Consider the following 26,736-nt stretch of genomic DNA (forward strand, 5'->3'; position numbering starts at 1 on the left):
ACCTTCAGAGTCCTGGTTCTGGTGGTTAGGTGTGAGAAAGGGCGGTGGCCAGGACAGGTCCCCACAAGGGCAGAGAGACAAGCGTGTGTAAAGCGTCAGCAGGACTGTGTATTGGTCGTGCAGCTGAGCTCACTGGAGAGTGTGTGTTGTGCTGTGGCTGTGGAGAGATGTGGTCGTGGAGGTCAAGGATGGAAATTAACAACCAATTCAGAGCAGCAGCAGGTGGAGGGGGGGTGGGGGTGTCACTCGAGGGTCAACTTCAGTTCAGGTTTTAACCAGCAGCTCCAGACCTCGGCACAGGCCTGACCCCCGCCCCAGCCTCTCATCGTCCTCAGTTTCTGGTTCTGATTCAGTCTGCTCACCCAGATCTGGGCAGGGAGAGGAAGAGGAGGAGGAGCTGCTCTTCCTCAGGTGGAGCACCGACAGGGCGGAGGTGGCAGCTCTCCGCTCAGACCCACGGCTGACAGGCGTGCCCACGAGCAACACACAAGAAGTGCTGCAGCCGCGGAGCCGCTGGCTGGTGGAACGCCAGGAAAGAAAGTGGCAGGAAAGACGAGGGTGAGCTGGCGACGACAGACCACCAGATACAGACACCTCCTCACACGCACACACTTCCGCCCCCCCCGCCCCCCTCTGATGTCCGCGCCCGCCGCCCCACCATCTGGCCTCCATGCCTCGCCGTGTCTCCGCCGCGCTGGCGATTTACGTCCTCCCGAGGTGTCTCGCCTTTTACCGTGAGCATAATTGGCCCCCAGATGCCGAAAAGATGTGGAGGCCACTTTTTTATTGGTCGTCAAGAACAGGTCACTGCTTTAACGATGCTCCGACTCGTCAGGTTGAAGGGACTCTGGCAATCACAGACAGGAAGCAGCGAGTCGCGGATGAAGCGCGGCGTTTCAGGTCGCCTCCACCGCGAGGACGGGCACAGGACGAGAGGAGGCCCCGGGGCAGGCCCGGGTGGCACCCCTGTTCAGAGGCGCTGAGCGTCAGGAGTCCGGACCTCCTCACCGCACGGCTGCCCCCTCGACCCCAGCTCACACAAGCTCGCTGTTAGATGGTCGCTCGCATCTCAGTCGCTGGTTTGAATCCCGTGGTTTTGTGTCTCAAATGTGAAAATTCAATTAGCTAACTGGCCCAGACCAGCGTGTTTGCCTTGGCTCCTGCAATTTCACGCAGCTTTCACACAACATGGGTCTTGAATTAACCCCTGACCCTCGCCACTCTGACGGCAGAGCTGTGGGAGGCAGCGGGTGATGGATGAGGCGGGATGGCAGGAAACCGAGTCCACAGATTCCAGGAAGCTGACGCCACCGACACTCGCTCTGATCCGTCACCATGCTGTGACGAGTGCCGAGAGTCAGGAAACCAACACGAGCGTACGACAACCCGATCACAGTCCAACATTCCAGAACCGGTAGAACTTGTCAGCCCCGCGGCAACAAGTGGAATGCGCCCCGTTCGCATCCTGAATAAAAAGCAAACATGATCTCGTTTACATATCTTTCTAAAAATACTTAGTATCCGTTAAATGTTAAGTATTAACTTTCACGTTACTGTGTTATATTTAAAAAAATAATCGCAACCATTTCCCCGACTCATTTACGGTGTTCTGTTTCCATGCAGGCGATATCTGAGGCAGCTGCACGCCCTTCCGGGTCCTTGACGTGGCAGTCGTAAACAAAGATGGCGACTGAGATTTAAAAAAAAAACTTTTCAGAATCACGGCGAAGGTTTGACAGTTCAGTGTTTCATCTCGAACGGCATCGATTTGTTGTAGTTTAAACCTGCGGAATGAGCAGCTGGGCTGGGTTTTCTGACGAGGAGCTGCGGAGGCTGCAGCAGAAAGGTGAGTTAAACGCACGCACCCGGTCAGATTGTTGGATGTTGTGATTACTCCTCAACTTCTCCAGAGTCCTCCATGGTTCGGGGACGGAAGCCGACTCAGGCGGCTCGGAACCGGCAGCAGTTGCAGCGAGAGAGAGCCCTGCAGATGTCCGCTCAGAAAACCTCCGCGTCTCCGGGGCTTCCTCCGGAGCAGCAGCTCGCTAAGCCGCCGCTGAAGGCCGCCAGTCCGCCGGCTGCAGCGGTGGTGGACAAGCCGAAGATCAGCGAGTCGAGCCGGACAGAAGCGCTCCATCCTGCCGCAGAGGAGGGGGCGAGCTCGGAGGTGAAGGAGTTGGAGAGACGAGAGGTGGAACTGTTAGTATCGAGTCGTCTGCTACACATTTGTCTGTTATTGAGATCAGTGTCGAGTTCCTCAGAGATGGTCTTTGTCTCTTCTCTTTCCTGCCGTTCTTCTTCTGACCTCCTCTTCTCACCATCCCTTCTGAACTCTCGTGCTGAAATTGAATAGAATGGCCTTTATTGTCCTTGTACCGTGTACAACCAGATTTGAGCGCTACTCCCTTGGTGCAAACAATGTAAAGAGAATATCTATATATATACACACACAAGTAGCAGCAGTAAAAGAGCGTAATAACAGAAAGTGGCACTTATCCGGATGTAAACTTGAATGATTTGTTATTGCGCATAGTTATTTCTTATTACACGATGATCAATGTGGTCAGTAATAATGAATTTGGTCGACTGTTTAATCTGGTTTTGTTCACTACTGAGATAGCTTTCGGGAGGAAGCTATTTGTACCGTCTGCCTGACGGTAGCAGGTCGAACAGAGAGTTACTGGGGTGGGACGAGTCCTTGATAATAAGGTCGCGGGAGTTGGCCATGTCCTCCAGGCTGGGCAGAGAGCAGCCAGTGATCTTCTGGGCCGTGTTGATGACTCTCTGCAGAGCTTTCCTGCCTGCAGCTGAGCACCCTGCGTGCCACGCTGTGATGCAGCACGTTAGGATGCTCTCTATGGCGGCTCTGTAGAAGGTGACCAGCAGCCTCTCCTCCAGGTTGTTTCTCCTGAGCACCCTCAGGAGGTGGAGACGCTGCTGAGCCTTCTTCACCGCCGCTGTGGTGTTTGCAGACCAGGAGAGATCATCAGAGACCCTCTCCACACAGTCACCGTGGATGGGTCCACTCTGCCCTTTCTGAAGGATGAGTTCTTTTGTTTTTGTGGTGTTCAGCTGAAGGTTGTTTACTGAACACCATGTAGTCAGTCTGTTGACCTTTGACAGACTTTGACAGTGACTTTGAATGCCACAGAAGATATTTTAAATAACAGAAGATGTGACAGATTATTTCCAAAAGTCATGTTTTTGTTGAGAGTGAAATCAAGCAGAGTTTCTCCGGTCACGCCACGCCACGCCATGAGAAGCCGTTGTTGCTGCATGTGGAAGACGCAGTGAAGTGACATGTCCCCAGCACCTGTGTGATGATGAACCCAATTGGCTCTAATGTTGTCTGTGATTTGATTGACAGGCGAGAGAGGACACGTCTGGAGCAGCTGCAGCAGGAGCAGAAGGTCATCGAGGAGCGGAACCGACAGAAGAAAGCTCTGCTGACAAAGACGATCGCTGAGAAGTGAGTGTCACACTCACGCCAACACACAGCTCGCCATCCACACGTGTCCAGGTGGAGAAGGAACCTGGCGCACCTTCACCCTTCACCTCTGCTCCCGTATTTCTGGCTCAGGTCCAAACAGACGCAGGCTGAAGCCGTGAAGTTGAAGAGGATCCAGAAGGAGCTGCAGGCTCTGGACGACATGGTGTCCAACGACATCGGCATCCTGAGAGGAAGAATCGAGGAGGCCAGCTGGGACTACACTGCAGCCAGGTAGCTGAACCTTCTCTGTGGGGACCCTGGGTCTGAGCTGCCGTCGCTCGCCATTGGTTGCCTGCTGAGGAGCTTCTCTGTGGAGCTGATGCTGACAGAAGTGAACGCTGTCAGCGTGAGACAGGAAGGAGGTGCCACTGAAGTGGGTCTGGAATCTTCTCCTCCTCTGTGTCTCCAGGAAGCGCTATGAGAAGGCGGAAGCCGAGTATGTAGCGGCCAAACTGGACCTGCACAGGAAGACGGAGGTGAAGGAGCAGCTGACGGAGCATCTCTGCGCCATCATTCAGCAGAACGAGCTGAGGAAGGCTCACAAGCTGGAGGAGCTGATGAAGCAGCTGCTGCTGCAGGCCAGCGAGGAGGAGCTGGAGAGGCTCAGGAGGCAGGAGGAGGAGGAGGAGGAGAAGGAGAAGAAGAGGAGGCAGGAAGAGGAGAAGAGGAGGCAGGATGAGGAGAAGGAGGAGGGGAAGAGGCAACAGGGGGAGGAGAGGCAGGAGGAGGAGGAGAAGAAGAGGAGGCAGGAAGAGGAGAAGAGGAGGCAGGAGGAGGAGAAGAGGAGGCAGGAGGAGGAGAAGAGGCAACAGGAGGAGGAGGAGAGGCAGGTGGAGGAGGAGAAAAAGAGAAGGATGCAACAGGAGGAGGAGGAGAAGAAGGGGCAGGAGAAGGAGAAGAGGAAGATGCTGCAGGAGGAAAAAGTCTGTGAGCGCGAGGGGAAGAGCAGTGAGAGGCAGCTGCAGTTGGACCTTCAGAACGGTGTGCTGGACCTTGTTACAGCTGGAGGCGGGGACAGCTGGACTGTCAAGAACGGTCACCTGACTGGAGGAGGCTCCTCGTCATGATGCTCAGAGTAGTGAGCCTCCCTTGAGTCGTGACTCTGACTCACAGGACTGAACGTTTTCAAGGGTTTTTATATGTGGTGACGGGGCCACACACCAGGGGCCTCTCCTGCGGACTGGGCCAACGCAGAGGAGTCATGTGACTACACAAAGGTGGCAGAAGAAAATCAAACTGGTGTGGATGTTAGGAAACTTGTGGAGACAAAAGGAACGCACCCCGAACTCACAGACAAATCTTCAGTTGTGGTGTGTTTATATTGCACTGGTGTCGCTCCGGTTGTGTCTCGGTGGGGCCCGGTACACAAGCGCCCTGTCAATGGCTCTGGAGTGGATCCTGGAGCGGCGTGGTGACGGTGAGGTTCAGGAGCGGTCCGACGCAGGTCTGACCCTGGCCATGAATGAGTGTCAAAGGTCAGAGGCTGAGCAAGTGCCACAGCTTGTTTTGATCAGGTGTCTGCTTTTTCAACATCTTGAAGTTTCAGGACGCAAAGAATGAGAACTGAACCAGAGTGGACTCTTTTGTGACGGGAGTTTCCACGTGTTTCCGTAGGATTCTCCGGGAAAGTGAAACCACACGGAGCAGAAAACGTCGCTGAAAGAAGCATCGTGAGTCTGAAACAAGCGTGTGTGAGAGCGAGAGAGACGGCCGCGTGCACGCGAGTAACTGACGTCGGAAATATGGCGCTGAGCGCGAGACCGACCGCGGAAAATAAATAAATAAATTAATCGAGGTCGGCGCATGAGTTGCAAAGACCTCGCTTTATTTTGAGCTCTTGTTTGAGAGAGAGAGAGTGCGTGTTAGTTCTGCTGCCGTTCGAGTCCGTTTCTGATCTCACGTGCGCGCGCGACCATAATTTAATGGAATAAATATGGTAATTATGTGAGGGGAAATTCGACACCGAATGTTGCCTGTCAGACGCGTTTCTCCGCCGTTAATTGAAGAACAACATTGATGGTGAACGTTCACCGACGACATTTAAAGGTCCGTCACGTTAGACGGTCGAACATACGGAGACACGCACCCGAAACACGTGTTCACGTCTGTTGAAATGTTTCAAGGCCGAACACTTTTTTTAATGAATGCATTCGAAAGACAATCTTTATCATTCGCTTAATGTTTGCGCTGTTGCGTAGGACAATGAAGCTCCAGCACAAAATGTTTTCTTCAACTGAACCGACCACAAGTTTAGTTCTTCCCCACTAATGAATAGCTTTGACTGTAAATGTCAATCAATGCCGCCTCCTTACATTTATTTCATTGTTTTTCTGAATGACAAGAAATAAAAACAATCGATTTTTTCCCGACATGTGCTTTATTATTATTATTATTATTATTATTATTATTTTAAATGTCATTGATTAATTTTCATCTTCGTGATTAAAACACATTTTTTGATTAATATTTCTGGTTAATAATTTAGATTTCAAATACCATTTTCAAATAATATAAAAAAAATGTCGTAATTCTCAATGAGTTTCAAAACTTTTCTTCCCCCCCAAAAATATTCGTCGCGATTATTGTGTACATACATTTGAACTCCAATCTGATGGCAAACTGTCACGTTTGTTCGCTCTAAAGAGCCCCAGTTACGTCTTTAAATATCATCTTAATTGTGATTTTATAAATCAAAAAAGCGACATAACCGACTGTTCCGGAGGGAAATCATGAATTTAAGTTCGTCGTCCTGATTCCGAGTGAACATATCTAACGTTTGTCCGTCTCAAGTGGAGTTCGTCTCCTCACCTCATTGTTTAATATAATCAAATCGAAAAATCAAAAGTCACTCACTAAAATGATTATACACACACACACACACACACACACACACATATATATATATACGAATGAAACTGAGTAACAATTTAAATACTCAGTCAATACATTCAAAATAATACATAAAATAAGTAAAAATAATATAAAAAGTAAAAAAAAAGGGCGTTTTAATGCATATATCAAAGACCAGATTTTTGTCTTTAATTTTAACAAGAACGGACGAACCGAAGTCGTAATTCTCTCCGCATGAAACAACTTTCCTTCACCATCAGAATCAGAAACGCTCGTGCGTCTATTAACGCTGCGGTTCTGACGAGTTCATAATGATCCATGTCGCTGCGGGTCAGAACCAGAACCAGTCGCCGCATGTTTCTCCTTACGAGCTTAAACAGAAGCAGACTCTCACGCGCGCCGGAGCTTTGCGCGCCACATGACGTTTTTGGCGGATAGGTGCCGTTACATTATGACCACCGACCGTCCCTGACGTCGGGGGGAGAGGGATGCGCACGTGAGCGAGAGCTGAGCCAAAAGACGTCGAGGATTCACCAAACTAACGAGAGCGGTGCAGACGGCGATTGATGTTTTATGTTGTCTGCGGTTACCATGACGACCATCTTTGCTGACGCGATCTGAGGCGATCGCGATGACGCTGACACATATTCTTTCATTTGTTGTTCTCTCTATTGAAATGTTCCCAGGAATAATCGTAATTATCGGAAGGTCTTGGGAGCAGAACTACAGCGGGACTGTGTGAATGTTTTCTTTTATTTTACTTGAATGATAGTATTTCATTTTCATCTTTTATACACAAGTAGGGAAGTGGAATGTAAGGCCGAAAGTCATGGCTGCGCCCCACAGTCTAACAGGGCCACCTGAGGCCCCACCTCTGTGCAGAGGGGCCGCTCGCAGCCTTGTCCTCCAAAGGATGAAATCAAGAAAAGTTGACTTTATTTGACGTGAGAAATCGACCTACATTGGGGTCCGAGCCACCAGCTGAGGACCACATGATCAGAGGGAGGGAGTGCGGTCGTCTGACACCTGCTTGACTGTCGTGAAGTTCCTGATCAAGTTTTTCTCGTCTTGTTTTTGTGCTTGTTGCTGGTTGGGTGTGGTTCAGAACTCGACTGACGCCAAACACTGGTGTCTGGACCCTCCTCCCCAGCTCCTCACCCTCGTCCCTCCAGTGTGTCCTGGGTCTGCCCCGGGGCCTCCTCCCCGCTCTCTCCTGTCTCTCTCTCTCCTTCTCTCTCTCCCTCCCTCTCTCCCTCCCTCCATCTCTCTCTCTCTCCTGTCTCTCTCTCTCCTTCTCTCTCTCCCTCCCTCTCTCTCTCCCTCCCTCTCTGTCCCTCTCTCCCTCTCTCTCTCTCCTCCTCTCCCTCCCTCTCTCTCTCCCTCTCTCTCTCCTCCCTCTCTCTCCCTCTCTCTCTCTCTCTCCTCCTCCCTCCCTCCCTCTCTCTCTGTCTCTCTCTGTCTTCTGGCTCAGCTCTGTCTCTCCCTCCGGACTCGCTGTTCTCCGTTCCCCGATCTCAAACGTTTGTCATCCCAGCTTCGCAGACACGTTTTCCTGCTGAAACCCTTCAGCTTTCTAAAACAACTGGGCCTCGTGTTCCGACCTGAGAATTCCCACCGCGGCATCTGCAATCAAACGCAGCACAGCGAACGGCAAGCTGCTGCACAGGAAGTGAGGAGTCAACAAGGAGGTCATTTACTCTCAATTAGGGAAATAAAAGACGACAGAGGGGGGCGCAATCAGCACGCGGGGGAGTCGGAGGGGGGCAGTGGCGGCGGTGAGGCGGCGCGCTGCGAAGGGGGGCTCGAACCCCCCGCCCTCGCTGACACCGGCCAAGTTTCTGTCCGGAGATGTAGCGCGGGTCATGTGACTGAGGAGGAGCTGGTTTGGTCTGCGTGGACAGGAAGGTTTGGTGGGTCCCGGACTCACCAGCCGCTCCAGGCCACCACAGCAAGTGCCGGTCACCTCAGCTCCAGGGCGCGTGGGACTCTCAGTTGCTGTCGCTCACCTCTTGTCTTCCACCCTTCGCTGTCAAGGTCATCCCAGCTCATTTGTTTCCACTGTCCTTTCATGTCTCCTTGACTTGAAGTTTCAACTGTGCATCAACATCCTCTGACTCGTGACTGTGACTCCGCCTCAGACTCTCTTCTTTCCATGTGGTCTTGTCGACCCCATGTTGTCCACAATACTCCCTCATTTTCTGCTGTCCTTCATTTTGATGTGGTCACTTCGATGCCACGCTGCAGGAAGGTTTCATCTTCCAGCCTGACTCTCCTGACCTTTGTTTATCGAAGCGTCTCTCTCTCGTGTCTCACCCCCTCACCCTCCTCCGCCTCTCACTTCTGACGTCCAACTCTTCAATTTCATCCTGATACTGTGACACTTGCGTTTCCACTGGAAGCTCGGTCCTTTTCAATGTTGTTGACTTTCACTGGGACATCTCATCTCATCTCATCTCATCCCTGCCACTTCCTGCCCTGTTATCTTCCGTCCGTTCCAACCTTCTGTCCTTCACACACTATTTCAGCCCGGTCATGACTTTTCTACAGCACGATGTTCACCTTCTGTCCATTGGACTTCACCCTCCACATCTCACTTTTCAAATGTTTGTCTCACCTTTTGCTTTATTCATGTCAGATTTCATCTCACAGTCAGCGACATTTTCTCTCACAATTTCCACTTTTTGCCCGAGGATGTTTCCACCTCCGTCTCTCCCTTTCAACATCTTCATCACACCGCCTAAAATTTATTCCGACGTTTTACACTTTTTGTTTCACAATTTCCTCTTTCTATCTTGATTTTTTTCTGTCACTTATGAAATCTTTTCCTCACCATTTGAACTTGCATGTAATGAGTTCAGCTTGTTGTTCTGTCCTTCCTCCTTCTGTCTCGTAAGTCAAACCTCTTCTCTCACAGTCGTATGAGGCTTCAGCCCCTGGACATCTTCATCTCACAACCTGATATTTGGTCCCACGTTTGCATCTTTTTGCATCAGGACTTTCTCTGCCGTCTCACACTTTCCTCCTGTTTGGACCAGTCATTCCAAGGTCTGGTCTCCACGCTGAACCCTTCCCTGTGGAGCTCGGGCTTTCGTCGTGTGAGACTCTCAGCCGAGGCCGCGTCTCTCATCCTCGCGGCCGCCACGCTCTGGTATCTGCGGAGCTTGACAAGCTTCCCAGGCCTGATCTTTACGGCGCTCGACAAGAGAACGCCGTGTTCTCATGCAGCGCCAAACAAAGAGCCCGCAGGAGAAAACCTCCCGAGACCCGAGCAGGTTTTCTCCCCCCGCGCCCGAGCTGGCACCAGGACGGACTTGTCGGCAGAGTGGGGGAAAACTAATGATGAAAAAGCCTCGCCTGTCCCAGCGCCTTCATTAAATACATGGAACGGAGCGGAGCCGCACATCTGGATTCAATCCTGCGCCTTTGATGGCATCAAGTGTTCTTTTCCCAGATCAGGGGCTGGAAGCTACAGGACGTCTATGGCAGCTCCGAGTCCTGCCGTCGCGGCACATGACCCCCGACCCCCTCTCACGCACACAGCCTTCCTTCCCTCCCTCCGCACCGCAGTTAGCACCTCAGGGGAGGGGGAGGATGGATGGATGGAAGGATGGAGTCGCAGAAGAAAGTCAAGCCAAGAGTCCGGTTCGGTCCACTGAGTCACGACTTTCGTCTCACTGTTGCGACCTTCGACTTCAGTTTTGACATTTGGCTCGCACACGGTTCATCTCAGTTTAGCATCAGCGCGACCTCGACCTTTGACCTCGTGGTTCAGTTTTCAACTTTACATTGCAAAACGTTCCAAACAAACGTTTTGTGATGAAAAGACGTGCGAGTCAGCCTTTTAACCGTGTGACAGGATTGAAATCATCAGAAAAGACTGAGACTCAAATGTTGCCATTTCAGTCTCAATCGTTTCTGCTCTTTATCCTGGAGTTGTAACTTTTCAATCTGACAATGATGATGTCACTACGAAGCTTTGACTGGATCCGACCCCTCCTGTGTGCGAGTCTCTGTAATTCACAAGTCAGACCCTCATATTTGGTCCCAGTCATGTCACTGCCTTTCATCTCTCCATTTCAACTCTTTAACATTTGAATCTCACTTTTCCAACCGTCTCACCTGACCATAAACCTTTGACTTTTCATCTTGATGTTTTGACATTTTATCAAACAATACATTTTCCTGATTGTTTATAGGATAATCACTGTACCTTTTATTCCTTCGTCAGCTCTTTGGCCATAATTGAAATTGAAAATTCTCAATTGAAACTCTCAGAAATGTGATTTTTTTTTTTTCATGTTATTGTTTCGACTTTTTTGCCCTTTCATCTCATAACTTTCACTTCAGCTTTTCACTATTTAATCCCGTCATTTCAGATGATTTAACCTTGTTCCATGTTTCTCTCTAGTTCACCTCTTTTTCCTTGGACCCGTGGACGCGCCCACACCTGGTACCGGCCGTCTCTTGCCTCCGATCGCGTCGCTTCCTGACTGGCGCGACTCTCTTTGTCCCGCCATCTTTCAGCGTGTGTCGCCGCCGAGTCACGTTAGAAATCACCGGCGGCGCGATGGCGTCACGCGTCGGACGGCACCAGGGAAAGTGAAGGTGCGGCTGCGGAACCAAAACCAGACGCGCTTTATTTGCAGGCGTTGCCGCGACAAGCTCCTCAGCAGCGAGACCGACTGCCTCTGACTACCGCGGTGTAATTGGTGGCAGACCGCAGGAGACTTTATCACTGATGACTCGGAGCTGTGACTGCGAGGAGGGAGCCTCTCGGGACACTCGAGACTCAAACACTTGTGACAATGAAGACTGTGAGACTTTCAGTCTCAACACTTGGGTCTTCAAGCCTTCTTTCAAACAAGTCATGTCGCGTCACATGTCCAGATGAGGAACTCGCTTGTCAAGTCTGGAGTGGTTGGGTCTCAGGTCTTCAAGTCTCACAGCTCAAGTCTTCTTTCAAACAAGTCATGTCGCGTCACATGTCCAGATGAGGAACTCGCTTGTCAAGTCTGGAGTGGTTGGGTCTCAGGTCTTCAAGTCTCACAGCTCAAGTCTTCTTTCAAACAAGTCATGTCGCGTCAGTCCAGATGAGGAACTCGCTTGTCAAGTCTGGAGTGGTTGGGTCTCAGGTCTTCAAGTCTTTGGTTTTCAAGCCCACGGTTCTCAGGTTTCCCAGTCTTGAGTCTTCGACTCTTCAAGTGCTGAATTCTCTAATTTTAACGTCTCAACTCTTCAAATCTGCAAGTCACAAAATCAAGTTTGGAGTCCTCAACTCTTCAGGTCTCAAGTTTTCAAGTCTTGAGAAATGAGTCTCGGAGGCAGCTGATTTCGAGTTTTAAGTCTTTCGTTTTCAAGGCTTGAAGTTTCCAAGTGCTAAAGTCTGGAGTCGTCACCTCACTAGTCTCAAGTCTCGACTCTAGCTAGCGGTCCTAGATGCTGTTCTGCCCTGCAGAAGTCGGCAGCTTAAGACGTTTCAACAGCAACCACGAGCGCGAACTTGGTTCAATCCACCGAGTCACCGGATGATGACTCGTTAGTGGTTGTTTTCGTCGTCAGTGACCGAATGAAACAGCCGAGTGTCTTCGTGTCACACTCTACTGAGCAGGTTGAAGCAGGCGGAGCGACCGGTGTCCACTCTGTCCAGTGAGAGGGTTTGTGGCCTCAGGGACTCACTCAGACGCGGAGGACTCGGCGATCTCATTTTCAACGCAGGTGAGTCAGAGCCGCTTCCTGTTTAACAAGTGGAATCAGGAGGATTGGTAACTCGTTTGAGACGGGGAAAGTGAGTCATCCAAACCTGACTGCTATAGATGTGTAGGACTCAGGGATGTTACACCCAGTTCCCTTCCACTCAAGTCAGCACGGCACATGCACTTGAATGGATGGACTTATCCAGACCTGTGGGACTCCACTTCCACTCAAGTCAGCACGGCACACGCACTTGAATGGATGGACTTATCCAGACCTGTGGGACTCCACTTCCACTCAAGTCAGCACGGCACATGCACTTGAATGGATGGACTTATTCAGACGTGTGGGACTCCACTTCCACTCAAGTCAGCACGGCACACGCACTTGAATGGATGGACTTATCCAGACCTGTGGGACTCCACTTCCACTCAAGTCAGTACGGCACATGCACTTGAATGGATGGACTTATTCAGATGTGTGGGACTCCACTTCCACTCAAGTCAGCACGGCACACGCACTTGAATGGATGGACTTATTCAGACGTGTGGGACTCCACTTCCACTCAAGTCAGCACGGCACACGCACTTGAATGGATGGACTTATCCAGACCTGTGGGACTCGGCGGTTCTGGCTCAGTCGTTTGAGTCAGAGCTGCTCCATGTCTAAAACCATAGGGATGGATATGGGTCAGACCCATTTCCCCTCATGTCTGCTTTGTAGGAGTGAGTCAGAGTTGTTTTGCTTCCTGTCGAACATCGCAGGGACTCACTCCGCCGTGTGGGACCCGCTGAGTTGTCTCCCCAGTCGCTCACATCAGTGGGTCCAGAGCGAGCCAGCGCTGTGGGACTCGTGTTGACACGAAAGACTCGTGACTTCAGTCAGGGACTCGGACCCTTGCCGGCCAGACTGGACTGGAGGCCGCAGGAGCGCGCCATCAAGGCTGTGCCACGTAATTACCAGGCTCCTATTAAGACCGAGGGGGAGGAGGCAGAGGCGGGGGAGGGGGGAAGAGGAGGCGGGAGTCCGACAGGAGCCTCTCCGCCAGACTCTGCGGAGAAGTGGAGCGCATCTGGTCGTCATCAGAGGCAGCAGCAGCAGCAGCAGCAGCTCTTCCTGCTCAGATGTGAGTCCGGAGTCGGAACCGCTTCTCCGCCGCCGAGGACCGAGCTTTCCCGCCGTGGATGTGGCCGCTCCGAGTCCCGCCTGCAGCTCAAGTTGGCCGGAGCCTGGATGTGAGCGCTTCTCCCCTGGAAGTGCCCCAGCGCGCACGAGGATCTATCGGTTCGCTCTCTCGCGCCCCGTCTGCGTCATGACTTCCAGCTACGCGCATGTGATGGACAGGCAAGCCTCGATATCCAACCGCCTGGAGAGTCCGATCACCGCCAACCTGGACAACCTGCAAGCCAAGAAGAACTTCTCGGTGAGCCACCTGCTGGACCTGGAGGAGGCCGGGGAGATGGTCGGCAGCCAGGCGGACGAGAGCGTCGGGGAGGCGGGCAGGAGTATGCTGGAGTCCCCGGGACTCACCAGCGGGAGCGATACCACCCAGCAGGAGAGTAAGTGCGCGGGGAACCGGGTCAGAGTGCGCCACCGACACAAGCGGCCGGACGTCACACGCAAACATCTGCTGAAACAACGTTGAAGGTCCACCGAGTCCCGCCTGGGTGAAAAGTCGCTGAGAGGCGCCGCAAAGTTCCGATCCGGTCTCGCCGGACACACGCGGTTTATCCCCGGCACCCGTCCAACTGCGTGTCGATGTTTCGAGCGATTCCGGCGCCACTGAGCCGAAGCTGCTGGATTCTGAGCCGCTTGGTTCCAGGCGAACGTACACGCGCGAGGCCTTCTCTCGCTGAAGCCTCCCGGCGGGCCAGGGCGAAAGGCTAAAGAAATGAAGGCAAAGCCGCGCTGGCGCTCGCGTCGTGTTTCTCTGTCGAAACCAAACTTTGCGTGAACATTCGCCGCACTGGCGGCGCTCGAAACCGTGACGCCAAGCGCAGCGTTTCGTCTGAAGAAGTCTCGTTTTGTGCACATCGTTTCGTCGCCGTCGCTAAAAGTGCTTCCAGGTTCATCACCAGTCCTGGCAGCTGGTCGGCAGAGCTCCTGAAACCCCTCACCTTCTCACGGAGGCTTCTCGGCTCCCTTCCCTCAAGTCGCATTTCTCACCGCCGACCTCTGAACCTTGACACTCGTTTGGGCCGCTCGCCGAGCCGAGACTTTGGCGCCTGAAATATGCCGTCATATTTAAGCCGCCTGTCGTCACGACGCTCGTCGGTGGGTGACGAGCGTGCATGAGAGCTCGAGGGCCTCCTCGGTCCTGATGGCAATAACAGCGGACTCGCACTAATAACACACTTGAAAGCTCATTTATTTTCATTAAGGTGGCGTGCGTCCGCGCGCATGGAAGGAATCCTGGAGGGGTCATGCATCATTCCTGACCACCCCCCGCCCCTCCGTACCCCCCACCCCCACCCCACCGCGCGCCGATTAATTTACCATTAACACTTTGATGTCTGCCGACGCTGGAGGATGCGGCCGGGCCCGTCACCTCACCAGTCACGCGCGGCGGCCGCCGAACCCGTCTGAGGCCCGCGGAGCCAAAATGCCCTTCACTGACTTTTCGTTTCTTCAAAGTCCAACGTAGCCGCCTGTTTTGATGATGATGACGATGATGATTAACAGTGACCCGGGAGCAGTTTTAATGGCTGGTTTTGTTTGCTGCCTTTTTTGATGTCGAAAGCGGGGAAATGCGTTCGTGTTCATTTTCAGACAGAGTTGTGTGGACGGAGCGTCTGTCGCTTCACTGGCTTTTTGACTTTTTTTTTTTTTTTTTTTTTTTTTTTTACAAATTTCTGCTTCCAATTTACAGTCAATTTTATTATATATATATATATATATATATATATATATATATATATATATATATATATATATATATATATATATATATATATATATAGATGGATTTTTCTTTTCTGTCTGACTGTATTATGAGTTTTACACCGTCAGGCCGCAGACCCGTGACCCACCGACGGTTATTAGAGATGAATATAATTATTCTTTCCCGAAATCAACGTCAGTTTTATTTGACGGCGCGGCCCTGGAGCCGGAATATTTCGGGATGGTCGCTGGAGCCAGTTGGGGTTTTGGCAGACGGATAATTGACTTTTACTGATTACCGCCAATGAGTTCCGTCCTCAACCGCACTGGTGACGCTGACGGTGATGATGATGATGATCGCGGCTTGTGGTTTGAATTATTAGAAATCAAACGCAGCTATTAAATCTGCTTCCAGTTAGCCGCGGCAATAACGCGCGCGCGCGCCTCCTTCAAGCGTCAGTACGAGCGGTGCGCAGATGAAGCGCGATGGAGAATATTGTTTATGAATCTGACAGAAATCGGAACTAATTCAATCAAGGCATTTTTTGTTTTATTGATTTCAATGGGATCGAGCCAAACACTCCTGCTGTAATATTTGAAATAGACCGTTTGATTGAGAACAGCGTGATGGTTCCGGGACAAGAGGCTTTATTTTAATAAAAAGGAAGTTAATGATCGCCGCGATTTTCATGGTTATTTACGACGTTAATATTAATATACGTTCAAATAAAATTATTTATTGATTTCGTATATTTAGTATTTATTGACTTAAAAATAAAACACACACACAAAAGTAGTGGAATCATTTTAGTGGCGTAATTTAAAAAAAAAATAAACTGATTTGAAATGAAAGCGATTCAAAGCAAAAACCATTGTTTGTTATTCAGCGCTCGCCTCGATGCGACTCTCGCCCGTGATTCAGACGAGCTGAAAAACAAGTCACAATTTCCAAAAGAACACATGATTTCTGCTGGTGTGTTCCGGGGTGTGTTGAGTCGTGCTGCTGCTTGGTGTCAAGCCAAACAATTGCACATCTCCGCCGTCAAATAAGCCGCTGTGACACCTGTCGCTTGTCAGAAACGCAACTGCTGAGCGAGTTCCGTGGTGCTTTCTGTCGCTCGTGCTCACCCAGCGTGTGAGTCAGAAAGCGGGAGAACGACTGAGAACTGCAGCCCTGGTGAGAGGCGAACGTGCCTCTGACCCCTGAGCGGCTCAAAGTGCGCCCCGGGGGCCACAGCAGGTCAGTGCAAGCTCTGACACTATAGTGAGAGCGTCTTCAGTATTTCACGCCACGACTCAACAATAACTCTCCATGCAACGCTCATTTGTTTACTCTCACATTTACAGTGCCGTTCTTATTTTCTTCATATTCAAGCCTCAGACTTGTCGTCGATCATCGCTTTATGAACTGATGCCGGAGGTGCTCGCCAAAAGTCGGGCGCGGATGAGTGGTGTGTAGCAAATCTGGAGGCCCACGCTTGATTCTTTATTGCTATTCACTTTGCTATTTAGAAGAAAATGTTCTGTTGAGGCCAAAAAAGAAGATGGTCAGTTCTGTCGTAACGCACTGTGAAAACAGAAGATGAATAGAAAACCTCGAGCCGTCATTTCTCCTCGTGAGATCGGCCATTTTCCCGAGTCTTTACATGAAGGAAGCCTCTCGCTCTGGGCGGCGAGCGTGAGCCTCGCTGCTGCGCAGCTCTCTCGGCCACCGCCGCTCAGCCTCAGCGCGGTGATTTGCCTGGACACGGCCTCAGATGATGGTGTGTTTCAGCGGTTTAATGTGTTGTTCCAGGGGTCGGACCCCCACAGAGGGGTCACGCGGGAAACGTGAGAGGCCTGAGATTATTACCGGGATTAGGAAGGAAAACAAACAGTTCTTTAAAAGCTCCTGCCCACTGTTTGGTTCTGGACGGCTCTGCAGAAGGTGTGGATTTGGAGTCATTTGGCTCTTTTGGCTGCATGATAAACGGCGACGGGCAGAAGGTCGCGCATCGCAAACCCCTTAATCCCACGTCACAGGCCACTTCAGCTGCTTTTCTCTGTTTGCTGTGAAGATGGCTTTGTTTTCAGGAGCAGATAAGAGAGGTTGCGCTCCAGTCACGTGAGATAAGACAGAGAAACGCAGGGCTCTGTGGACGAGATGTTTGTTGGTCTGAACCACCCAGATATGAAAGCCACGCATTCCCACGTGTCTTTGACTGAGTTTGCTGCGTCGCCCTTGATGTTCCATGGTTATTCCCGTGCTTCCCGAACGACCGCCGGGGTTTCTCTTTGCTCTCGGCTCTGGTTCTGATGGGCGCTCCGGTGCAGGGAGAGGATGGAGCCCAGTCCAACGCGCGGCCTGCGTGACAAGCTCCAATAACAGCTGTGAGCCGAGGCCAGCGGCAGCGTGAGCTGGGCGCGAGGGTGCGGATCAAGAGCTCGCGCTTCTCTGTCGGGACGGTGGGAAAGATCCCGGGGTCACAGGGGTCGTGGGTCCGGCCCAGATACAGTGGTGGCTACTTTGACAGGACAGATCTTTACCTTCCCACCTTCTTCAGGTCCCCACCAACTCCAGAACACAGGTGTTGGGACCACGGCTCAGCCCCGCTCCTGGTTCTGTGTTGAAAATAAACACCTGACACTGAAGTCAGTTGAAAGTCATGTCGAAAAGCCAGACCCAGAAAGAAGTTGGCGGAATACTAGAGTGAAAAAATCGGAAAAGAGACTGGAGATTTTTTTCGTTGCAGTGAAGAGCTTTGTCGACCGTCGCGGAACTGCTGCTCCTAAAGCGCTGTGTGTGTGTGCGTTGTGTTTCCACCCTCGTAACAGCGGCTCAGACAGAAGTGACGGTTGTGCCGCGCAGCAAAGCCAAGTTCTTATATCAGACACAGAAGAAGAGCTTGCTTTTACTGAGTTGTTCCTTGTTAGCTGAGCAGCTCCATGGTGGAGTTGAAATGACCTCATAAAGAACCGCACGCCCTTCTGCATCTGAAGGGTGTGTGTGTGTGTGTGTATGGTGGGCCACACCAAACAGAAGCTGCTGCGAGAATTGATTTGTGCAAAAGTTTGGGCTTCGTTGGACAAATGAGCGCTTGTGTTATTTCACCGTTTAATATCAGAACGTTGTGAAAACTGTGGCGCGCTGCGGTTCCCTGGCTGAAACTGGAGACCACAGGAAGCTTTACGAGACCAAATCTTCCAGGACAAACCTGCGTTCGCAGGCGAGGATCCTTCGCCGTTACGAGGCGTCGCTGACTTGGTTCAACCCTTCAACTCACTGTTTTCAGCTTCTTTGAGCTGTGTGTGTGTGTGTGTGTGTGAGAGAGAGAGGAGGGCCGAGTCTTGACCAGCCTCCTTCTTGTGAGGTCATGTTGGCCGGTCCTCACAAGGTTTAGAGCGTGAAAACCTCAGTAAAAGTAGTTTATTCTAACTGGGTTCCAGAGTCCTGGTTCAGGTGAGCCATGTGCTGAGGGGGAGAGGCAGGGGAAAGGGCGATGGCCAGGAGAGGTCCTCACAAGGCCAGCGGCACAGAGGTGTGTGTGAGTGTGCTGCAGTGACTGTGGACACAGCAGCGCTTGCAGGGTCCCATATTTCAGGGCTTGAAAGTGAACATGTTGACTGGAGCGTGACTTGAAGCTCCACGAGTCACTTCCGCTCAGCAGGAGACGTGAAGGCAAACGCAACTCACTGCTTCCGCTTTTGTGTCCTGACCTTGTGGCGCTCCTCTCGCCCCGGTGTGGTGCTGCCTCAGATCGGATGAGGAGGGTGACAGTATAACTGTGCGGACCGTGACGCCTGAGGACACTCAGACTCTCGTTGATGCTGAATTCATCAAAACATAAACAGTTCTGCTATTTTGATTATCTTTTAGTTTCAACTAGGACTTCTGTCGTTCTCTGTGGTCGTTCATGTTCGGGCAGGTCCTGGCCACAGCAAATCTGAACCAGTCACACAGAGGTGTCCCGCTCCACAGCTCTTCAGATCCACTAGTTTGGATCTCTGACTCCATCTCTGACTCTGCGACTGGATCGTGTTTCGGGGCTTCAGGTGCTTGTGACCTGGCCTTTGGTCTGGAGACGCCATTAAGATCGACTGAGATGTTTCTGTCTTCTGGCTCCAGTGGAGTCAACACCTTCTGATTCACTGCTGACTCAGCCTCACCGCGGTCGGGATTCTGCAGCTCTCACGGCACGCCGCGCCGTCATAGCCGCGTGAGAGGGTCTTCACTGAGCACAGATGTTTTATGTTCCGATGATTCGGCTCAGGACACGGCTTACTGCCGTCTGTAAGAGGGCAGGAAAGGCGTGGAGGCAAGTGAAAGTGCGCCTCAGTTGTCCGTTTAGCTGCTGACCTTGCTTCATGTGAGGCACGGAGAGTTGACGCCGTTTGCTCTGTGGTTCCAGACGAACAGATGAACACGGAGGAGAAGAAGAAGAGGAAGCAGCGCCGCAACAGAACCACCTTCAACAGCAGCCAGCTGCAGGCCCTGGAGCGAGTCTTCGAGAGGACGCACTACCCCGACGCCTTCGTCCGGGAGGACCTGGCCCGCCGGGTCAACCTCACCGAGGCCCGCGTGCAGGTAGGAGAGCGGGCAACAGGGCAGGGCGGCTCTGCAGTGCGCCCAAACATCTGGGGGCCCCTCGTCATCTGTGAGCGCTTACCGATTGTGATCAGGGCCCATTAGCATGTTTAGCGTTGCTATCAACCCATTTCCAAGGATCTGATAAGAGGCGCTCTGCCGCAGCCTCCCCGACAGGCTGGGCTCAGCTTCACCTCAACCATGACCTGAAGGTGTCGGTGATGCGCACGCAAACATGATAAATGAAACAAAGACGACGGGATAAAAGGCAAACAAGTCACATGACCGTGTGCGGCGCGCTCATCGGCTAACAGTAAAACCTCACATGTCTCATGGAAAATGTCAAAGCATGTCAGTGTTTCCCTCAGGTGTCGGAGGGTTTGGAGGGGCGGGGCCCCGCCATCGGTCCACCTCAGCTATGTAGTTTGTAAACGTCCAAAACAGAGAGAGGGGTTTGAGGAAGAGCCCGGGAATTGTCTAGTAACCTTACAGCTGCATTTGTGTCGAAGAGAATAATAATGTCTTGGATTACATCAATATAAATACGTATATCAATCAAAAGAAATACAAAAATATCTGGGAGTCTTTTCCCTCTTGACACTGAAGTCACAGTACACAGTTGAAGACGCCGCACATCAAAGAACTTTCACCATTTCATCCTTATTATTTGGTCTTTGTCAAACTGGTTGATGGACCTCGTGAATCCGACTTTGTCCCCTCGAGGCCACCATACTGACGTTTACTGGTGAGCGCGTGCAGACGTGGTTATATCGCGCAAAGGTGACGTTTTTTTTTACTTAATAATTAATTTAATAATAATGTCTAGATTTGGAAATGGTATGTTTTCATCTGATATTCTAGTATATATACATATATATCTCCATATGCAGGTGCGCAGGTGCTTCCCACTGCACGGTTCACACTTCTTTCTCAGTGTCCTCACCTGAGCATGTGGCGTCTGTGAAACTGCTGAAGGTACCTACCTGCGAGTGATGACGTCACGTCCGACATACACGAGATCTTTTTTAAAAAAATGTTTTCATGAGACCGAGGAAATCTCTGTGAAGTGTCTGTGCGTGCGCGCTGATTCAAGCCCACGCTGCAGGAGACAGAGAGAAGTGGCGAGTGAATGGGAAGTGAGTGCGGAGGTTCTGAGCTCCTTCAAGAGACCAACCCGCTGCTCTGCAGGGACCTTTCTTCGACGTCGCACAAGGTTAAAAATAAAAATGATGATGTCCTCTGCCCCCTCTGGAGGATTGCGGGGAAAACACCACAAGTCCAACTATAGTTAGCCACACGTTTGTGTTCTGCATGACGTCACTGAGAAAAATCCTTCCGTTGTTTGTCAGTAACTTTCCTCAGGGGCCACATACTTTCGTCCTGCCCAGCGCCAGGGGCCGTGGAGCCCAAAGGCAGGAAAAGAGTCTGAGATGAAAGTTGGTTTTTGAGCCTCAAATATTGAAAAAGGGGCCAAAGTGCCACGCTGGCCTGTGTTGGTCAAAGGTGACTGTCTCTTTCTTCTTCTTCTCCTCCTTCATGTTTCCTTCCTTGTGTCCCGCCCAGGTTTGGTTTCAGAACCGACGAGCCAAGTTCCGCAGGAACGAGCGCGCCATGCTGGCCAGCAAAAACGCCTCCCTGCTCAAGTCCTACTCCGGCGATGTGACGGCGGTGGAGCAGCCCATCGTGCCGCGCCCGGCGCCGCGGCCCAACGACTACCTGTCCTGGGGCAGCGCCGCCCCCTACAGGTACGACCCCGTCCCACCTCTGTTCTGGCACTAACACTGGACGGTCTGTCCGAGCCTCACTTTCACTTTCCCCTGCTGCATGACTGGCCTCCTCCTGCGGGAAGAAGAACGTCGGATGATAATGAAACAACAGGTTCTGATGTGTCCGATTCAAACGTCGCCAGAGATTCAGACTTCTCTGGTGCAGGAGCTGCTTGGCGTTTGAGCTGTGACACCTCGGTGTGCGCAGGCGAGACATGGGGTGCCTCCTTCATTTCCTGAGGACTGATCCCAGCACAGACCTCCACCCTCCTCGTGCCACAGCGTGGCTCCTGGCCCTGTGCTGTGGCAGACACACACTGCAGCCACCGTTCATTTCCGTCAGCCGAACATTCTCTTCATAGCTGCCGCGGAACCTTCATCTCCGGTCGAGTGTTGGGGGCCCGTCTTCGGTGCTTCACCCAGCTGAGCTTGGCTCTCACTCACAAGGAAGACGCTTTGAAAGAAAAGGCCGAGTCCAAACTTGAGTTTGAGCCGTCTTCTACTTCAAAACTCTGCGGTGCGAAACGTGTTTGGCTCAGTACCGAAGTCGGCGCCGTGAGGTCCGACGTTGGCGGAGGGTTGGAGATGAGAAGAGGCTGAAGTCAGGCATAAGTCTGTGGTATCGAATGGGAAAAAGCAACCTATCTATTGCATAAATATTGAAACGATTTCCTCGTCGTCACTGAGACCTCAGGACCGGAGAGTCCGGATGACAAAGACTCGGGTGTCTCGTCTGATTACCTCTCTGGGGCCGGGAGTCTCCGCCCACTTCACTCACTAACCCCTCCTCCACCTTCCTCCCTCGGTTCTGTCTGTCAGCACGGGCCGGGCCCGGTCCCGTGACCCGCCTGATGAGGTGATAATGTGAAAACAAACCGTACTAAATCCTGCCTTGACCTCTGACCTCCGGCTGCCACTCGACACCAGAGGCTCGGAGGCGGGCGCAGCTGGACTGGCAGCACTTTTTGGGCCTCTGGTTTCATTGGTGGTGGTTTACAGTAAAAAGGCAGCTCCAGAATGTCGGGCCCCGCGGCTCCTGACTCTGGTGCAATGTGCTGCTAACACTTGACTGTGTCTGGTCCTGGAGCTGGTGCCACAGAAAGTGCTGCCTGCAGAGACCGAGTGGGAAGATGAAGTGTGGAGAGATGTCCAGGAGACCACAGGACTTGATTTCACAACAGTGTTGGACAGGACAACAGGGACATGTTAGTGGCCAGGACCACTCTTCCCTTTCTCTGGTGTCACACGTCAGCCAGCCAAATGCTCCACCATGTCCCACAACATGAACAATACAACATGGATGTTCCACAGTAGGTTTGGATTTCTTCTGAACACACAACAGTGGGCTAGCATCCAGGCTAACGTTAGCATCCTCACACCTCTGACACATCAATCACCGCAACACAGGCTCCGCCCATTTCTCCTCCGCTGGTTCACCAAACCAAGTGAGATGATCAGCGCCGATGCAAGAGGTTGCAGAAACCTTGGAGCTGGCATTTCCAAAACGTTGTCTCCAACACTTCTGAGGGACGTCGGTCGCTTCACCTGGTGGTCGGAGGGAGCTTCACAGTGGAGGGCGCTAAGTGCTAGTGTTCAGTGCTGGTGCTAGGGGGAGACATGGGACACAGCCTTAGTCTCTTGGGGTCTTGTTCTCGAGTGGAGGGGTAAGAGAGTTGCAGATGAGTCTGCAAATCGCCACAGCAGGGGCGGTACAGTCACTCTGCCACACTGTTGTGTGTGAGAGAGAGCTGAGCCAAAAGGCAAAGCTCTGTCACCAATGGTCATGAGCTGTGGGTCACAACCCAAAGAACTAGGTCAGCTCTGTCACTCGGGAGAGACTCGGAGTAGAGCCGCTGCTTCTCAGCTGCGGTGGCGTCTCATGAGCACGGCCAGCTGGGAGGAGAGCTCCTCTCTGGCCTGGGAGCGTCTCGGGATCCCTAGATTTGATCACAGCGCCATCTGTTGGCCATGAAAGTCAAGCTCATCCCTGTGGACTCAGCATTTCCAAGTCACTCTGGACCATGAACCCGTGGCTGGCTGGCAGTGACGTCAGCCGGGACAGAGACACCAGAGCTGTAGTGCAGAAGTGAGATCAGTTGAGGGTCCAAACGCTGGTCACTGGAGATGAGACGGTTTGAGCGCGACGCTGGTGCCCCTCTCTGACCCCTGTCCTCTCTCCCTCAGCGCCATGGCCACCTACCCGCCCACCTGCTCCAACACCAACACTTCCCCAGGCATGAACATGGCCAACAGCATCGCCAACCTGCGGCTCAAAGCCAAGGAGTACAGCTTGAACCAGGTACCCACGGTCAACTAGGAGCGGGATGGCGCCGCTGACCCGGGATGATGGGGATTATTCCCACCCTGGACAAAAGACTGGACCTTGAATCCGCCGCCGCCTCGGGACGTTTCTTGATCTTGCTCGTCTGGTTTGTGGGGCGAGAGACTCGCGTGGACTCTGGACGACGCCGCGGGGCCAATGCGCTTCCTCTGCCTTCTCTAACCTTGTTTCCTAACCTTGTTATACCACTGCCGACCTTTCCTCCACCATGTACCGCACCCACCATGTATCTGACCCCGACACCAGCCCAGCCTCTTATAGCCTCCATGTGTAACAGAATTCTAGTCTTGTATATGAATAAAAATGGCATTCTCAATCCTGGCCTGCAACACTGTGATGACTCCGCGCCGGCGAGCGTCACTGCAGTGAGCCTGGTGCGACAGCAGGGGGCAGCTGCGCCACTCCTTGTTTCAGATATTGCATCGCATGACCTGCCTCCATACGTAGTTAGGGCCTCCGTCCAGAGCGGCGCGGGTGGAGCAAGAGCAGCGTTGGGACTGGATTGCTTGCACCGCGGGGGGCGCGGGCTTTGATCTCTTGACTCCTCCCACTTGCTCCCCTAGAGTCCGGGGGTCACCTGGCCCAGGTCCCTCTGAGCGCGGCCAGTCAGGTGTCGACGGCGTCCAGTCCCGGCCTCATTCGCTCCAGAAATAAAAGCTCTGTTTACGGCGGCGGGGTTGGGACGCAGCAGGGCCTCGGCCCCGGCGTCGGCCCATAAAGAAAGATTTACTGGCCGAGAACAGATCCCCCTTCAGAGCCACTGGAGCCGCGGCGGCTCTGCGTGTTTTCTTTCAGCTGATTACAGAGACCCCAAACTTCCATCCTGAGAGGATATTTATGAGCAGGGAAGTTCTCCTCTTAACATGGCGGCTCCCCGGGGCCCCAGCGTTTCTTCTCTCCCGCCCCGGAGCACGTGTCCACATTCCTCCTCCTTCACGCCCCGAGCTGGGATTTGAAGTTCTCACGCTGCTGCGGCTGGAGGCAGGTGCGGCCGCTCGCAGCCCCAACCAGCACTCGGGCTGGACCTTCCTCAAATGTTCACTGCAGGAAAATGAAAGAGAGACCATTCGGAATCAAGTGACCTTCAAAAGTAAAGCTCTTATTTGAGCTGTACGACTGAATTCATGTTTACATTCGCCTCAAATATCTTCCGGTCATGTGTGTTTTTTTTTTTCTTGATTTGTATCACGTGTTTTTACTCTTGTTTTCCTTCTCCATTTTGTTCGGGACAAATATATTCTCATCATGAGCACACTTCTGAATTGACGTTATTATCAGGTTTTATGTTTCAGAATTGTTTGGCAATATTCATCCACATCTTTCTGCCCCTAACTCATGTTCTCAGGACAGATGAGATGACTCTGCATCTTTCTGCCAGTGCGATCGCTCTGTTGCAGCGTCATGTTTCGAGGCAGGAACTGAAGGCTTCGTGGCTCAGTTTCTCTGGGTTTTTCCCCAGCTAAGCTAACTCTAGCAGCAGACACCTAAAAGTCCTGCCCCTCCGTCACGGCAGGGGGCGCTGTGACCTCTTCGGTCCTTCCAGTTGTCTGTGGAATCCTGTGGAATGTGCAACTCTTCACCAGAGGGAGCAACCTGTCGTGAGAAGGTGGAGCTTGAGGCCGTCCTCCAGTTCAAACCAGTTTGCAGAAGTTGGTTGGTGTGTGGTTTCTGCACTCTGTCCGGCGGTGGCCTGCATGGCTCCGCCCTCAAGTCTGATGCTCTGTTGTTACGCTACACAGCTCCGAGACCCGAGTCCTCGTCAGAATGTCGTTGTGAATTGTGACTTGTCTGTCCTGGGTTGGTCACTGATAACTCCTCAGGTACTCCTGACTAGTCTTCAAATTCAAAATGCATGTTGTGGGGTGGAGTCGCTCCTGGGGTGGAGTCTGTACTTGGGTGGAAACGGTCCTGGGGTGGAGTCGGTGATGGGGTGGGGCCAGTCCTGGGGTAGACCTGGTCCTGGGTTGGAGTCTGTCCTGGGGTGGGGTCGGTGCTCGGGTGGAGTCGGTCCTGGGGTAGACTTGGTTCTGGGATGGAGTCTGTCCTGGGGTGGGGTCTGTGCTCGGGTGGAGTCGGTCCTGTGGTGGAGTCTGTCCTGAGGTGGGGTCGGTGCTGGGGTGGGGTCGGTGCTGGGCTGGAGTCGGTCCTGGGGTAGACTTGGTCCTGGGGTGGAGTCGGTCCTGGGGTGAGGCCGGTCCTGGGGTGGGGTTGGTGCTGGGGTGGAGTCGGTCCTGGGGTGGGGTCGGTGCTGGGGTGGAGTCTGTCCTGGGGTGGAGTCTGTCCTGGGGTGGGGTCGGTCCTGGGGTAGACTTGGTTCTGGGATGGAGTCTGTCCTGGGGTGGGGTCGGTCCTGGCCTGTCTGTCTCTGGCAGCTTCATGAAGAGCGGCAGCTGTTAACCTTGTGAAGACTCACCGTGCTCCCGGGGTCACGTGAGGGGTGGGCACCTCACGCAGGGCTGCGGACAGAAGGGCCTCCCTCCCACTAACCCCCCCACTCCTCCCACCCCGGCGGCCCTCGGACCCCTCTGTCGTGCCGTGGCTAATGAAACGCTGAGATCCGGGAGTCGCAACTCGCCTTTTTGTTCTTCCTCATGAAAGGACCCAGAATTGGGAACAAACATCTGGAATGTCGCGGGACTTTTCTTCATTTGATTCAGGAGTGAGGCATGTTTTCGGGAACCCTGTTCCGCGCTGGTGTGTGGGGGGGGGGGGATTCCTTTCTGCTGTGGGTTGTTTTCCTGACCAGGCATCTCGAGCTGAGGTATGTCCAGTGTCAGACCCCCCCTCCCCCCGCCCCCCCGGTCTCACCTTTCACGGCCAGCGCCCCGCCTGACCCCCAAGTGGTTCCAGATGTGGAGATCCTTCTGACCCGCTGGCCCCCGACTCAGCCACTCCATCAGGGATGACAGCGTCTCTCCTCGCCGGAGCACATGACATGCGAGCTGGCCCCCCCTCAGCAGCACATCTGGAGCTGGTTACGGAGGAGACAGCGAGAGCGAGGGAGGGCGGGGCGTCTGTGTGAGCCGGGGAGCGGGAAGCCCCCCCCGGGCCCCTCCGTCACAAACGCTTTATTAATGAGCGGTTTCTGGGGAAGAGCCAGTCCGGCGGCGCAGCTGTTACCAGCGTGTGGTTCGGGTGAAGGACCCAAAGAATT

The 26,736-nt window shown here is 52.8% G+C and overlaps 2 protein-coding genes across 2 annotated transcripts; both read left to right on the forward strand.

The window, feature by feature from the left end:
• Positions 1 to 1,659: 1,659 nt before the first annotated feature.
• On the forward strand, positions 1,660 to 7,558 carry gorab (golgin, rab6-interacting). The gene is made up of 5 exons (XM_053876694.1): positions 1,660 to 1,846; positions 1,911 to 2,199; positions 3,368 to 3,469; positions 3,581 to 3,721; positions 3,900 to 7,558. The coding sequence occupies exons 1-5, from the start codon at positions 1,792 to 1,794 to the stop codon at positions 4,555 to 4,557; spliced, it is 1,245 nt and encodes a 414-aa protein (XP_053732669.1). The 5' UTR covers positions 1,660 to 1,791; the 3' UTR covers positions 4,558 to 7,558.
• A 5,554-nt stretch (positions 7,559 to 13,112) lies between these two features.
• prrx1b (paired related homeobox 1b) lies at positions 13,113 to 24,730 on the forward strand. The gene is made up of 4 exons (XM_053877811.1): positions 13,113 to 13,590; positions 19,300 to 19,475; positions 21,039 to 21,220; positions 23,426 to 24,730. Exons 1-4 carry the CDS (start codon positions 13,344 to 13,346, stop codon positions 23,556 to 23,558), a joined length of 738 nt encoding a protein of 245 aa, XP_053733786.1. The 5' UTR covers positions 13,113 to 13,343; the 3' UTR covers positions 23,559 to 24,730.
• Positions 24,731 to 26,736: the final 2,006 nt, after the last annotated feature.

Source organism: Synchiropus splendidus, chromosome 1, assembly GCF_027744825.2.
Source record: "Synchiropus splendidus isolate RoL2022-P1 chromosome 1, RoL_Sspl_1.0, whole genome shotgun sequence".
In the NCBI taxonomy this organism is placed as follows: Eukaryota; Metazoa; Chordata; class Actinopteri; order Syngnathiformes; family Callionymidae; genus Synchiropus; species Synchiropus splendidus.

Bases quoted from the DNA above. Each gene is read 5' to 3' on its own strand.
- gorab (XM_053876694.1), top strand. From the start codon at position 1,792: ATGAGCAGCTGGGCTGGGTTTTCTGACGAGGAGCTGCGGAGGCTGCAG. The intron at 1,847-1,910 runs GTGAGTTAAACG...CAACTTCTCCAG, and splicing joins GCGGAGGCTGCAGCAGAAAG to AGTCCTCCATGGTTCGGGGA. The intron at 3,722-3,899 runs GTAGCTGAACCT...CTGTGTCTCCAG, and splicing joins TGGGACTACACTGCAGCCAG to GAAGCGCTATGAGAAGGCGG.
- prrx1b (XM_053877811.1), top strand. From the start codon at position 13,344: ATGACTTCCAGCTACGCGCATGTGATGGACAGGCAAGCCTCGATATCC. The intron at 19,476-21,038 runs GTAGGAGAGCGG...TGTCCCGCCCAG, and splicing joins TCACCGAGGCCCGCGTGCAG to GTTTGGTTTCAGAACCGACG. The intron at 21,221-23,425 runs GTACGACCCCGT...TCTCTCCCTCAG, and splicing joins GGCAGCGCCGCCCCCTACAG to CGCCATGGCCACCTACCCGC.